General features: G+C 47.3%; 1 protein-coding gene across 1 annotated transcript; it reads right to left on the reverse strand.

Moving 5' to 3' along the window:
* Positions 1-5,953: 5,953 nt before the first annotated feature.
* On the reverse strand, positions 5,954-12,118 carry ARC (activity regulated cytoskeleton associated protein). Its single transcript, XM_052788638.1, has 3 exons — positions 8,838-12,118; positions 8,089-8,257; positions 5,954-7,720 (listed from the first exon to the last, which is right to left on the reverse strand). Exon 1 carries the CDS (start codon positions 11,612-11,614, stop codon positions 10,400-10,402), a length of 1,215 nt encoding a protein of 404 aa, XP_052644598.1. The 5' UTR covers positions 11,615-12,118; the 3' UTR covers positions 5,954-7,720; positions 8,089-8,257; positions 8,838-10,399.
* Positions 12,119-13,850: the final 1,732 nt, after the last annotated feature.

The following is a 13,850-nucleotide window of genomic DNA, read 5'->3' on the forward strand; positions in this document are numbered from 1 at the left end:
CTAAGGTTGAATCTCTATTTCATTTGTAATGACTGTGATGCCTTCAATGCCCTGTGCAAAGCAGAACCTGGGAAGATTTGAGTGATCTTGTCACGGAGAGGCACCCATGGGTCTGACCTTCAGGAGAAAAGAGGAAGAGAAGGTCCCTACTCTCTTAATATCATAGTGTGTGTCCCAAGAGAGTGTCCATTGTGGAAGAGGGAACAGAATTTGCTGGTGGTAGGTTTTAGTGGAAATGTTGGCTGGGCTTCGATGCCTGTTTTTCCAGCAGTTTCTGTGCGGATTTTGAGCCTTCCAGTCCCCTCATCACTCTCTTTGACAGAGAAGGAGAAAGAAACCATCTACGCAGGAAGGAGACTTTTATAGTGTCTCTGCTGTCCCACAGAAAGAGGTTTAAATGTTTCCATTTTATAGCTTGTTAGGGTAGTCTAGGGTTGTCTGCACCTCCCCATGGGACCATCACTTCTGGATGGACTATCATTGATGGCCTGAATGTCACTGCCTGTGACTGAGACCCGTGGCCCGGTCCCTGATGCTGGAGGCAGCTTCTTGCAATTGCCACGGTGCCTACAAGCCTAAGCAGGACTATGGGATGCTACCAACCTCAGAAACCATATCCTCCTGCTGGGTCTGAGAGGTAGAGAAGTGCCAGACCCATTGTAGCATTTACCTATACAGAGAAGTGCAGGAAAACTTATGGCATCGACTGTTATGGTGGATAGCATAGGCCAGCCTAAATTCTCAGTGTGTACAAACCTAATGAGAATCAAAGGAGGCGTTAATTCAGCCAAACTTAATTCATTTCCAGACATGCCTGTCTGATCAAGGCAAAGGGAAGTGAGCCACACTGCATTAAGGCCACCTTAATTCTGAAATAAATTGAAGAAACGGGTCTTAAAGTCTTCCAAGTAATTTCCTATAGAACCATGCCTTGACTCAGTTTCGATTCGCTGTTCTGAAAGTCTCCGTATAGAGGAGGACTCAGAGATGAGGGTCTTTCAAACAGGGTAAATTAGGCTCCAGTTTCTACTTGATTGCAAGATTTAGGAACCTTAAATGGCCATGAGAAACAAGTGATAGTGATTGCAGAGGAAACAGATAGCTGAGCAGTGAAAGCAGAGAGTAGTGATGGAGGTGCTATCCTGGGAAACCCCACACTGTCCTCTGCTTCTAGCACTTGCAGAAAATTCAGCTCTGTGCCTCAGATTCCACACCTATAAAATGAGAATAATCTGCATTAGGTGGATTTGTGCTATGGAAGCAATATGTCAATAGGGGCCCTACATGGGGCAGAGGTGTCTGCAGTCAGTTTTCCTTCCTGCCTTCACACTCAGACATTGAGTAAATCACTTTTTGCAACTTCTGCCTCCTCTGGGAAAACCAGAACGCCACATCCCAGATGTCCCCAGTGACACTAGGACTGTAAGGCATGCAGATTGCAACAAAGAGCTGTTGGCCTCTCACCGGCTGGAGAAGTCACTCAATGTCTAAGCTCAGCCTGAATATGCATAACAACTCAGCAGTTGTTCACATCACCATAAGAGCATGTCGTCTGCGTGTTTAAGAAGAGCAGTCACAAGTATAGAGTGACTAGGTCTTGCTCCAGGCTTGTGTCAAAGCCAGTCCTTATTCTGTAACCAGAAAGAAGATTATTTACTTGGAAAATTTAGCCACCTACCATGTCAGATGGAGGTGTTAGTGTCCTTCAAGTCCTTTGGGTGCCTTTGGACACTGTTATAGGGGTACTCTTACCATGCTAGCCCCAAAAGCTGCCTAGGCACAGGGCAGTCCTTGGGGGGAATTTGTCTCTGGTTTCCTAGTAGAGCATGGTAGGTCAGGACCAGGTCTGGAAAGTATGTTTTTAGACGGGGCACTGACTGCAAGTGAGCCAGTTTTTCAGTTTTTCTGCATGGTTTTGGGTACCATCAGGTTGCTGAGGTCTGCTAAGCTACGGGGACCAGGGCAGAAGGGTGACCACTGTGGGTTGTAACAAGACCAGGAGCCAGCTAGCTACGTAAATGGGGGTAGAGTGACCCCAGGATTTCCTCTCGTGCCCTGGATATGGTTGGTACACAAAAGCCCTCCCAGGCCTTCCTCTACCAGAACAGTGCTAAAGGAACGCCTGTACTATCTAGAAAGTCTGCTTCGGTATTGCCCTCTCCTCATGACCTTTCCAGGATCAATTACTCCATATGACTGAACTCCAGGGCAGGCTATCACTGAACATCAGCATAGCCTACCTCAAGTACTGCACTGATACCACTGCCTAAAACGAGGACAGCCTTCAAGGTAACAACCTTAAGTTTGGCTTCTGCTGGTGTCAAAATTGGCAGGGAATTTGGGCCCTCCAGCAAGTGGATTTGTAATTTTTCAGGTATGTAACATAGGCTCAGTAATCCTAGTAATCCTGGTTACAAAGAGGGATTGTTCCTCGACCCTGTTGGAAAAATAACTTCATTTTGGGTAAGGAAGGGATTCACACCATTCCAATGACACCCAGAAAATTCTACGTCACTGAAGTGTGCAGCATAGTAGCACAGTGGGTGTATTTTTTGCAACAAGGGAAATACTGGAGGTTTTTTAGTTGAATAGTCAAATCAGGAGAGGGTAAAACAGGGCAAGGTCAAGTCAGAAGAGAAACTCTCCTAATATCTCAGTGGATTAAACTGAAGATGGAAAAAGAGATTTCTTCTTGCACCAACTCAGTACATGCCTCTGAGTCCTGAAACAGTTCATTCCATTTCTTTTTTTGAGTTTTCTAAACTTTCTCTTCTTTTTTTTTTTTTTTTCTATCTTTCTTTTGTGGTTTTTCAAGTTGAAGTCAGTTTTTAAGTGATGCTTTTTAGAAACAAAAAGTCAAAAAGGTTCATTTTCAAAATGTCAAGATTCTATCCCTTTAGAAAAAAAGAAACTCTTTATGCCAGCAAGTGGTTCTGTAAGCTTCAGGACTAAATGAAATCTGATTTTCTAGGGACTTACAGCTTGTGTTTCTTTTATCTAATATTGGCGGAGCACATTCAGTCTGTGCCTATGTGGGAGCGATGGAACAACTGTGCTCTATTCAGCAACTCCATCTCAGAAACAGGTAGGCTTTTAGTGACTTTGGGAGTCTCTGGTTTTGCACAATAAAAGTTAGCAGGTTGAAAGTTAATGAACATGCAAGGGGGAAAGACTGAAAAACAGACTGACACTGCATGATCACTTTAACTTTCAGAAACAGGATCCTAAAAATTCCTGAATGTAGCCTAAAAAGTAATGAAAAAGGCTGCCCCTTCGATAATAATCACCTACATTTTTTTTCACCCAAAACTGTTGAATTGAGCCCAATTTTGCACATAGCAATCCTCCTTTCAATTTTTAATGATTAGATATTAGCTGTAAAAAGCATGTCACCTGCCTGCAATTCATACTTCGTACAAATTAGTATCTGTGGGAATAGGTCTAAGATAACATCCTGCTCCATGATCAGAGTGAGCACCTAGAGCTCACCAGAGCATCATATTGATGTGATAAGTGGAGCCATTACAGCCGATTGTGTCAATAATGAAAGTTTCACAGCCTCCCTAATTACACATTGCTTTGCTGGAAGAAGTGGCTCCAGGGGAGCAGTTAGGCTGTGCACAAACACATGCCTGCCTGAAAAGTCAATAAATATGATTTACATGACTGACCAGTGCAATCACTTTGATTAAAAAAGGAGATAGAAGGAAAAAAAAAAAGAAAAAAAGAGAACAAATATTTCATATATGAATGCAATACTCTGAGAAGGTCCATCCTAGCACTTTCTTTAAGCTGTCCTGAATAAGCAAATTAAGGAGCTCATCAGTATAGCCATGATAAAGAGAGAAGAAAAAAAAATATTATCGAGTAAGTGTGAATTAATGATTTTTTCCTCAATTCTATAAGTGCTTGACCCCACATGCCTTCTCCACCAGTGGAAGAATGATTGTGAATATCTGCATTTTGGATCGTGCCCCAGAAAACACAGGGATGGTTCCCACTTTGATTTTGGAGAGGTTTCAACTAGTTTGATGCAGTTAATCCATCACTGGGCTATATCTATCCCAGGTGACTCCCTACTGATAGAGCCAGGAGCAGTAATAAGGCATTTCTTCATTAAATGAAGGTCTAGGCCCAGTGACTCTCTAGGGATTTTCATCCTGAACTGTCAGAAAGAAAGTAAATAACAATTATTAGATTCAAATCCGGAAGGCTCTGGAACAAAATTGGAAACCTTCTGAGTTTATCCAGCACAGTCAAGCATTTCCCAGCTCATCTACCTTTCCCACCTCGCTCAGCAGGGCATTCCCATCCCGTCCATTTTCCTCCACCGTAACTTGGCCATCAGTCCTCCTCTCTTTTCCACACCAACCTCTCATCGCTCCTTCTCTCCTTGCCCTCAGACCTCCTCCACTGAAGTGACCGCTGATCTGGTATCGCTGAAGCTGTGGGAGTGGACCTTGTGAGGATGGATGATGATGATGAGGACAGATTTTTCTCTTTATAACTTTTTTTTTTAATTTGAATTCCCACAGTGTACAGTGGAGTTCTGCCCCCCTCTGCTGGAAGAGCTCAGCACCTCCAGCTGAGCAGCTCTTGCTTTTTGCTCTGCAAGGCATCAGGTTGGTCCTTGCGGGAGACCCAGCTCTTTGGCCGTGTCCATAGACCACGCAAAGTCTAACCCTGCTCTCCTGCCCAGTTTCTCCTATACTCTCCCAGTTTGGGATGACACTGGCTGCACCCCTGTTGCTGGTCTGCCTCCTCAGTGATTGTTTTTCACCTCTTTACTGATGACGGTAGTTAAGGACACAAAGGCAGAATTCAGCTGTGGACCCAAACTGCATCTTCAAAGTTTCTTTCTCACTCTTGCTAAGAGTTTGTGGTTGAATGAGCTGTAAAGAGGTGAAGACACAAGGGTTAGAAGCTGTCCTTTAGGCATCTTTGGCCATCAGACCATGTTCTGCCCTTCCAACCTGAGCTCAAAAGTGATATCTGGGAGGTTCATTTGGCAATGCACTTTTAGTGCCTGTTGTGAAAGGAATGAGTCCATTTGTTTCTCCAGCTGACCTGCCCCAAGTGCACGTTACCAGTTGCATCACACCCTGGACTGTTAGTCCTAACACCTTCCTCATTGGAGAGAGACCAGGGTTTGGAGCAGGGAATGGGGGCTATATCCACCTGAGTACAAAACCTCTTCAGAAGAGGAGGGATTTGCAGAGTCCTCTATCCCCAGGGACTGAGGGTCTTTGGGGTTAGAACTTTGAGTCCAGCCTATTGCAAAAATACTCATTTCAATTTAAAGCACTCTGAGCTACATCCCCTGCTATGTTCCTTTCCTCCAGCCCCGATGACCCAGGGGTGTTTTTTTAAGTAGCAAACCCAAGGAATGGAGAATAACCTTGCTGTAGGAGAATGCATCAGGTAGAAAAGCACCAGCCTGCCAGTAGCTCCTGGATATCTGTGCTGCTGAGCGCTGGCTTTTCTGACTGCTGAAGTCTCTTTGGATAAGAAGCAGAGCTGATTCACGCTTAGAGATTTCTTTACCTTGGCCCTGATTGCCTCAGCTCTTCTATGCATATTACTTCTCAAGCATGGGTGGGAATGTGATTGCTTTCTGCTTCAATAGCCTTTCTCTTAGTTGTACCCAACAAGAGCCCTGCACAATCCGCAGTCCCACAAGGGACCATTTCTCCCAGCCTCATGGGCTACATTTGACTCGATCTGAGATGCTAAACAAACCCCTTAAAACACCTCTGTATTGTCTATATCCAACCCTTCTTCAAAGGCCCAGTACATTTCATCTTTATGTCAATCATCCGCTTTTGCTGAGAAGGAAGATTTCATAAGTCAACTAAGGCCAAACGGCTGACAAGACCAAGTCTTCAGAGGGCAATAGTTACTCGAGTCTCCCATGAACCAAGGAAGAAGGACCCAAAAGCAAGGCACAAAGCAATTGAACCAGATATTTCAAAGTTTTATTGTATAAATCTACAAAAGGCTTTGCTACAATAGCAAATAGAGTGTAGCACTATTCTATTGACAGGTTCTAGCGGCTTGGTGTGATCTTGTAACTCCAACATGACACATGAGGAATAAACTGCCTGATACAGTCAGATCTAGGCCAAGTGATGTCGGCTTACAAAGACCTTTTGGCTTCAACCCCTATAACCTGTAGTGATTTAATGTGTCTGCTTTTTGTACAAGGTTGTTTGAATTAATAATATCTCTAGTAAAAATAAAAACTCTAAAGTAGTTTTGCCAGAGTCAAATGTAAAATTGCCTAAGGAAAAAAAAAAAAATCCAGTGGTTGAAATCTGCTAAAATTTCACAGACACAACACATACACACATCTTCATTCACGTGACTCAGCCCCAGGAAAATAAACTACCAGTCCTTCCTGGAGAGGCTGGTATTATAAACCAGGGTGCTACAAGTAAAGCTCCCATCTGCTAGGAGCAATAATTGACATAAAATCAGTCCAGGAGATTCAGTTCTGCACATTCCAAAAAGTCAGCTGAAAATGTACAAACCTCAGGATCAAATGACCAAGTAGCACAGACAGGCTAATTCCTTAAAAAGACAGGAAAGTTTATGGAAAAATAAAATGCCAATTGAGGCAGTCAAGTCCCTTGAAAGAGACTGTGGAAATTAAGCACCTCAAAATCAAACATCATTTTGACTTGAGATGATGCCTGTAGAATCTGCCTTTACATGGTTTTACGTCATTTTCCAGTCCTGGACATTTTTGCTGAGCATTGTTGGAATGCACGTTAGGTCCCATTGGCTTCGTTCAAATGCAACAAAACACCACAGAATTTAGTTAGGTGGATTTGATTGCTCAACACACATACACCCGCACTGACACGCACACACGCATACCTGGGACAGTTGGCTCTGGAAGAGAGAGGAACCAACTGGACCTCTTCAGCTGAGATATGAACCAAAACTGTCTTGTTCAACCCACTCGAGCTCTTGTCTTTTACACATCTTTTGCTCTCCCTGGGTCTGGATGGAAACAGTCATGGCAAAGCCAGCACAAGAACCTCGGTTCTTGCAGTAACTCTAGCCCATGCAGATCCAGGAATCGCCTGCTGTCTCACAAGATTCTCCTTTCTGGCAAACCAGCCGGCCCAGTTGTGCAGGCTCAAGCAGTTCAGACAAGCATCTGGACCGCAGGATGCTTCTCCGAACCTCCGGAGCCCTTTGAGGTTTGAAACTGATACCCGCATGAAATGAAGCTACCCTCAACTCAGGAAAAATGAGTTACAGCATTAACAGCATGGAGGGTTCGTAGCCTAGGTAGGGTCAGTCATTTGGCAAGGTTAATCAGGAAAGTTTTTTTAACTGATAATCTAGTGAAGATTTCTTTAGGTGAGTCCCAGTGGCCCCAAATGGCAGAGGTATGGTATCATCTCAACAGTCAGTACAAGCCCAGCATCCTCGCTGTCCCCAAAGCCCAGACTTGGTTCTTCTGTTCTGCCTCTTTTCATTCTCAACACTTTCTTCCTTGCTTGGACCAGCTCAGACTTTTCTTCATCCTATTGGAAGTGGCTTCTCCCTTTCATTCTGGCTCTCAATACCTTGAACACGGCATTGCGCTGCATGGGAGGCTCTTTGGTGCATGATTTGCCCTCCGTCTTCCTGCAGCACTTGCTTCTTCCCTGAGAAAGCAGGACTCTTGGACACAGAGAAGGAAACTCAGCAGCAGCAGCAGGGATAGCTGTAAAAGAAAAAAAAAAATGCAGCAGCTCCGGTTAGATATCTAAAGCGGATAGTACAGGGGATTTCGCAGGAGATGGGATTAAATTCAGCTGTGCCTACTAGGTGTCTGCAGCCCGGAGGTCCCACTAGGTATTGGTGTCTAAGCATTTGCCAATGGTCCGGCAGAAAGAAAGGCATGATGTGCACTGTCCCCAGAGCGTTAATTATTGGGGCTTGGATTCCTACATCAAGAAGCTGAAATCCCACCTATTGGGGCTGAGGTCTCAAGACCAGCACAGGTATTTGCACCTGGGCTATTCAGTATCTTGGGGCAGGGCACTGGGGAGGCTAAGAAAAGCCCACAAGGGTAAGATGAGAGGTATTTACCTGTGCCGGTCTTTCCTTCAGACAGCGGATCCAGCAGTCAGTGGCTGGGGATCCTGACAGCAGGTCTGATGTTGAATCCTTGGTTTGGAAGCTTTTTCTCTTTGGCTTCCCTTCTGAATCCTGAGCACTGTGAAGTGATTCCTTCTCAGAGGAGGATCTGAGTGAGTCACTGTAACCAAGAGAAGATAATGCTTGTAATGCACGGCCAGCTCATCCTCAGCAATGACACCCACTCCCCCACCACTCATCCCAGGCCATTAGTGAGAAATGCTCCCTTCTCCCTGATGACACGGCCACTGCCAAACTAACTCACTCTGAACAAGTGAGAGGAGAGCCCCCGCTGTTCCTGAGACCAACTCACTTCTAGCAAGGGTGCAGAGTAGACGTGCATCTCCTTTGGGCTCTGCACGGACCTGGGATGTGTTGTCACAGCTGGGGACTCAAGCCCAGTGCTTCATGGGGCAGGTCCTTGGTCTGGGCTAATGAAGAAGCTTCCCATTTCCTCCCCATATTAATCAGAAAGTGCAAGGTACTGTCCTGTTTGGAAACTTTTCCCACTCACTGTCCTTTATTTCCCTTTATTTCCCTTCCCCTTTTCTCCCAACCCTAATCTGTCATTTACAGTGAGTGCTTCATGTCCCATTTCAGATTTTTTTTTTTTTATCCCAGTGCAAGGTTCCTACTGGACAGGCTATGGCTAATTTAGGTCTGGGGAGTGCAGAGAAAAGAATGTCAGAGAGTTGCCTTACCTTCAGCTTCTTGGAAGGAGGCACACCAAAGGCCTTCCAAGCCACCGGTGCCACATGTCACTGCTGTAGTAGTGCCAGGAGCATCCCAGGGGCAATCCTGTTGCTGCATCCCTGCTGCATCTCTTGCAGAGGTGTTGTTTATTTGGTCTGGTGGTGAATGCAGATGATGCTCAAGATGTGTCCAGCCTCAAGAAGCTTTGAAGAGCCAAACTTTCTGAAAATGTCTTAGAGCAGTTTCATCTTAAAATCCTGTCATCAGACATTAGCCAAAGCAAGGTGAATGCTGAGCATTACTGTTTCAAGATAGAAAATGTCACAGAGTCCAAGTCCCTCTCCATCCACGGCAAGTTGTTGTAGAAAGTTCTTTGTGAACAGACAACGCTCTGTCCTCAGGTGCTCCGGGACAGGGGTGCCAGGCTTTCCAGGAGCATTTTGAGTCTGTGTGAGCAGAAACTGTTGTGATGCACAGGCTGAAACTGTGCTGGGACACACAGCTCCTCTCTTCACTTCTTTTTGCTTTTACATGGCAAAAGCTGCTGTTGTCTCCACACATTAGCATGGACTCGATTTGCTGCTCTGGGGATATTTTGCTCTGGATTTAGGTTGTGTTTGTTTGTTTCATTCAAAGTATATTTATTTATTTCCTTTACCTCCCCCCACCCTCTCAAAATAGCTCTGGTGCCGCCTCTCGCCACCTTGACACCCTCTCTTCTCTGAAAGCAAGCAGACTGCCCCTTCAATAAATGAGCTCAGAATTTAATTTGAAACTCTGTTTCCTGCTGAATGCACAGTATAATTGCAGAGAAAGGGTGAAATTTTCCTCTGCACTGCAGTGGCCTTGATTAGAGTGAGCAGAAACTAAGATGAGAAGTAAACCAGTAAGAGCCTCTTGAGAGGAAAAACATTAAAGCAGATATTAGGTGCAGTGAAATAAAAAACACTCAAAATAATCCAGATTCTTAAAGTTTTCAGTTCCTGAAGTCATAGGATTTCTTCTAAAAAAAAATCAAAAAAACTATTTAATCCTTTGGAGCAAGTAAGAACAGGAAATTGCCAAGTGAACAGAAGCCCAGTGGCAAATCAGAAATGGGCAAGGGTCAAAGGAAAGGCGTCTCCTCAGGACAGGGACACCTCTTCAGAAGAGGGAGGAGAGAAGGAGAAGGAGAGATCCAGATGGGTAGGAACCCTCAGCCAATTGCTGCGCTCGTATGAAGTCCTTGAAAGCCGCCAGTGCTAAGCGGCTGCCTCTGAAGTTGGGAATTGTCTCTAGTTTCTTGTCAGGGATCTCATAAAATTGTCCGTTCCCCACAGTGGTGCAAGCAAGTATCTCCAGCACCACCGTATTGCATGGCTCAGGTGAGGTGGGCAACCACATCCTAAGGTGCCTCTCCCCCATTGCCTCCCTCCCCCCACAAGCAAAGTGAATTCCTCTGCCATGGGCTGTTGGACTGAGCACACCTCATGCCTCGTCTCAGCCAGAACCTCTCTCCAAGGAGAAGCTTCCTAAATATGCCCCCTTCTCCCTTTCATGTAACCCAGACTGATGCCTCCCTTGGACTAGCTCATATGACAGTAGCTGGTGGGCTCGGGGGCTCGGGTTGAGTCCCATTGCTCGGCACGGGACTGACAGTGGTTGAAGGAGGCACGCTGTCCACAGAATCTCCTGATTGAATCTCAGGGGTCCTCTGTGGGCTGGGCTCCTCCGAGTGATCCATGGTGCCTTGGACTTCCTTCCCTCTTTGGATCAGCTGCTCTAAGGTCTTGGGCAAGGGGTAACTCAAGAAGCGCTTCAGTTTGGGCTGGAGGGTGCCTACCACATACTGGATAATTTCCTCCTCATCTGCATCGACATAGAGGGTCTGGTACAAGTCTCTCTTGCGCCAAAGGAACTGGTCCAGGGGCTCCCCCTCTTTCTGGGGCAAATCCAGCTCCCTTTTGATAGCATCCCTAGTCAGAGTCCCCTCGCTGTACTGCAGGAACTCCTTCTTGAACTCGACCCAGTTCTTGACAGAGTCCTGCTTGTATTCCCACCACTTTTTAGCTGGGCCGTTCATGTGGTTTTGGATCTGAGACAGCCAGTACTCCTCTGTTCCACCCACCTGCTTTAAGTATTCCTCCAAGTGGCTCAAGAACTCCCGGGGATCCTCAAAGACCTGGGTCTCCACTGGGGAGGCTGGAGCATCCTCTGACACGGAGACCCACTGGTAGGAATCGTGGGCCTGGGGGATGCTGGGCACCTCCCCAGGAGGAGGGGTCAGCGCATACATTTGGCTCATATCAAGGGCATAATCATAAATCTCCCCCTCACTTGGCCTTATCTCTGGGCCTCCCACCCCAACGGACACAGTCTGCTTGCCATGGTCCCCAGGGCAATATTTGCCTCCCATGGACTCCAGACGGTCGGCCCACTTCTCCAGACGGAAAAAGACCTCCTTCCAAACATTCATCTCTCTCTTGACCCACCTCTCCAGATGGGCAATGGTTTCCTGGCATCTGGCCAGGCAGGCCTTGATGGACTTCTTCCATCTTTGGTTATCAGTTGGGACATGGTCCTCTAAGTTATTTTCTAACTTCCCCACTGATTTCTGCAAGCCTTTCAGCTCGCGCTCCACCTGCTTGGAGACCTCAGACAGGAGGTGCCGGTGGGTCCTCCTGACGTGCTCCAACATCTCTGCCCTGCATTTCCCTATCTGCAGGATCACATTGGGCTTGTTGGCAACTCCACGGTGCCCCTGAAAGGAGTGGATGCCTGCAGTGGTGACATTATCCAGCTGCATGGCTCCGACCGTGCGAGTGTCAAACACGGAAAGAACTGGGTTCTAAGCCCTGGTGCTAGAGCTGGCTCCCAAAAACCCCACCGCAACACTTCCCGAAAGACACACAGAGACTTCTAAACCCCCCTCAAAAGACTTTTCGACACAAACACAACCAAATCAGATATCACCGCAGAGTGAGCTGTTCGGTCCCTGTGGATTCCAGAGAGAGTTGTAGGCAAATTTCTCCCGGTGCACAGCTGGAAACGCCGGTCTCACGTGCTCAGGGTGTCCCAGAGAGAGCCAGGATCCTCCAGGAACAAGGGGAGGAGTTGGCTAAAACATCCAGCCCCGCACGCGTGCCCGCTACCTGCTCATCCGAAGCTGAGAATCTTGAACGGTGGAGAGTCCCCGCTGGAGAAAAACACACAAAGATGCACACAGAAGCTGGAAGCTGCTGCAAAAATCCCGGTGATTTCTCCTCCGGTAAACTTGGAGAGTCAAAGAAGCTTTCACTAGAGATGCAAAGAGCTGCTTCTCTTCCCTGTCTGAACTGCCACTAGTCCAGGCTCTTCCATCTACTTATACCCCACACAGCTCAACATGTGGGTGGTGCCCTGCCTCCTCTCGCACTCTCAGTGCGGCGTTTATTGGAGGAAAAGCGAAGCCGGTGTCTGTGGCAACCCAGATCTTGGCAGCCTCCCCTCGCTTCCCACCCCCTCACGCACGCCCCCAGACTCGACGCGAGAAGCACTTGAAAGGTGCTGGAGACAGTTGGATAGATGGATGAGTAATCGCACCTTCCGCCTTTCAGATTGCAGGAAAAACACTTATTCATTCCACAACTATTTACTCAGCAAGGTCATCATTAGCATGCTTCCCCTGGCAGGACTCGCAGAGGGGGAGATGAGGAGGAATTCAGTGTGTCACACGAAGACAGACGCCCACCGGCCCCCCGCACACCCTCACATGTGCGTGCGCGCGCACACACACACACAGAGTGAGCTCACTCTTAATGCAAATGCTTGGAAATGGTGATAAATCAGCAGGAAAAAAGGGGGGGGGGGGAAGAGAGAAAAGAAAAAGAAAAGAGGAGGGGGGAAGGGGGGGGGACGACACTCAAAGGAGCCGTTTCAGTACAAATTGGAGCACTCTGGACTTTCTAAAGGGTTGGAAGGTGGGAGTCATCCCCACTCCTTAATTGCACCAGACCAACCGCTTTCTTGGGAATATTCGGTAAGGGAGAGGGACGGCATCCTGGTTTTTACACCAAATTAAATCCGCCCATCAAAAGCCTGTTCTGTACTGAACTTGAATCAGATGCTTAATCAGTTAGCCAACCCACGAGTGTAGATGAAGCTACATTTCTTCTTTGCTCTTGACAAAGCAGGAAAAGCCAACCATAAAAGGAGTCCCCGGGTCTTATATAAGCCAGAGATAAAGGATTCCCTAATCCGAGAGAGTTCCCCACCGGAACACACTCAGAGAGGTACTGAGGACATCCTAGGGCTTCTCATCCCCTCCCAGTGACAGTGGCCGGAGGCAGTGGGCTGCTGATTCATGAATATCACCTAAAAAGGGGGTTCAAGCCTGTTGGCAGCGGGGAGGTGTCTTGCCTCCGCTCGGGGTGGTGGGCAGTGTGCCAGGGAGGCTTAGGATGGATCCCCACTCCCGCGGCTCCTGGCCACGTGTTTCCTGGTGGGACTGCAGCCAGCCTGGTAAAAGTGAAATGCGGAGGAGACGGATGGTTTTTCAGTGAAGTCCTGCTGAAAGGAGGTCTCGGTGACCCCAAGCATTTGGTTAAAGCAGAGTCCCCTTGGAGCAAACTGGCAGCGGTTAAGCTGAAGGGCATGAAGGACAGGAGGCAGGACTCCCTTTACCCCCCATATCCATGTGTTGCAGGAAGGCACGCCTCTGGTCCCTACCAGGCGATGGCACATGGACAAACACTACTGCCGTACGGCTTTTGGGAAACGGGAGGGTTATTTAAGGCAGCAGCAAGCTGACATGGAAGGGCTGCATGGTTTAGTTGAAGGTGGGGAGTGACAGCGATGGGGAAGGGCACAAAAGCCTGAGGGTGTAAATGCAGGATTCCTGATCCAGCAGACCCTCCCAATGCCACTTTATCCCCCACACGTATCATGATAGTGATATGACTGACAGAGAGCCATGCCCTCTGCCTGGCTTACTTCTCCGCTTTCACCCAGCTTTCCTAAGCATGAGATTTTTGTGCATCTGTGTTTGTGTTTAGAAAGGGTCA

Source organism: Harpia harpyja, chromosome 5 (genome assembly GCF_026419915.1).
Source record: "Harpia harpyja isolate bHarHar1 chromosome 5, bHarHar1 primary haplotype, whole genome shotgun sequence".
Lineage (NCBI taxonomy): Eukaryota > Metazoa > Chordata > Aves > Accipitriformes > Accipitridae > Harpia > Harpia harpyja.

Excerpts from the sequence above, each read along its gene's own strand:
- ARC (XM_052788638.1), bottom strand. The coding sequence starts at position 11,614 with ATGCAGCTGGATAATGTCACCACTGCAGGCATCCACTCCTTTCAGGGG.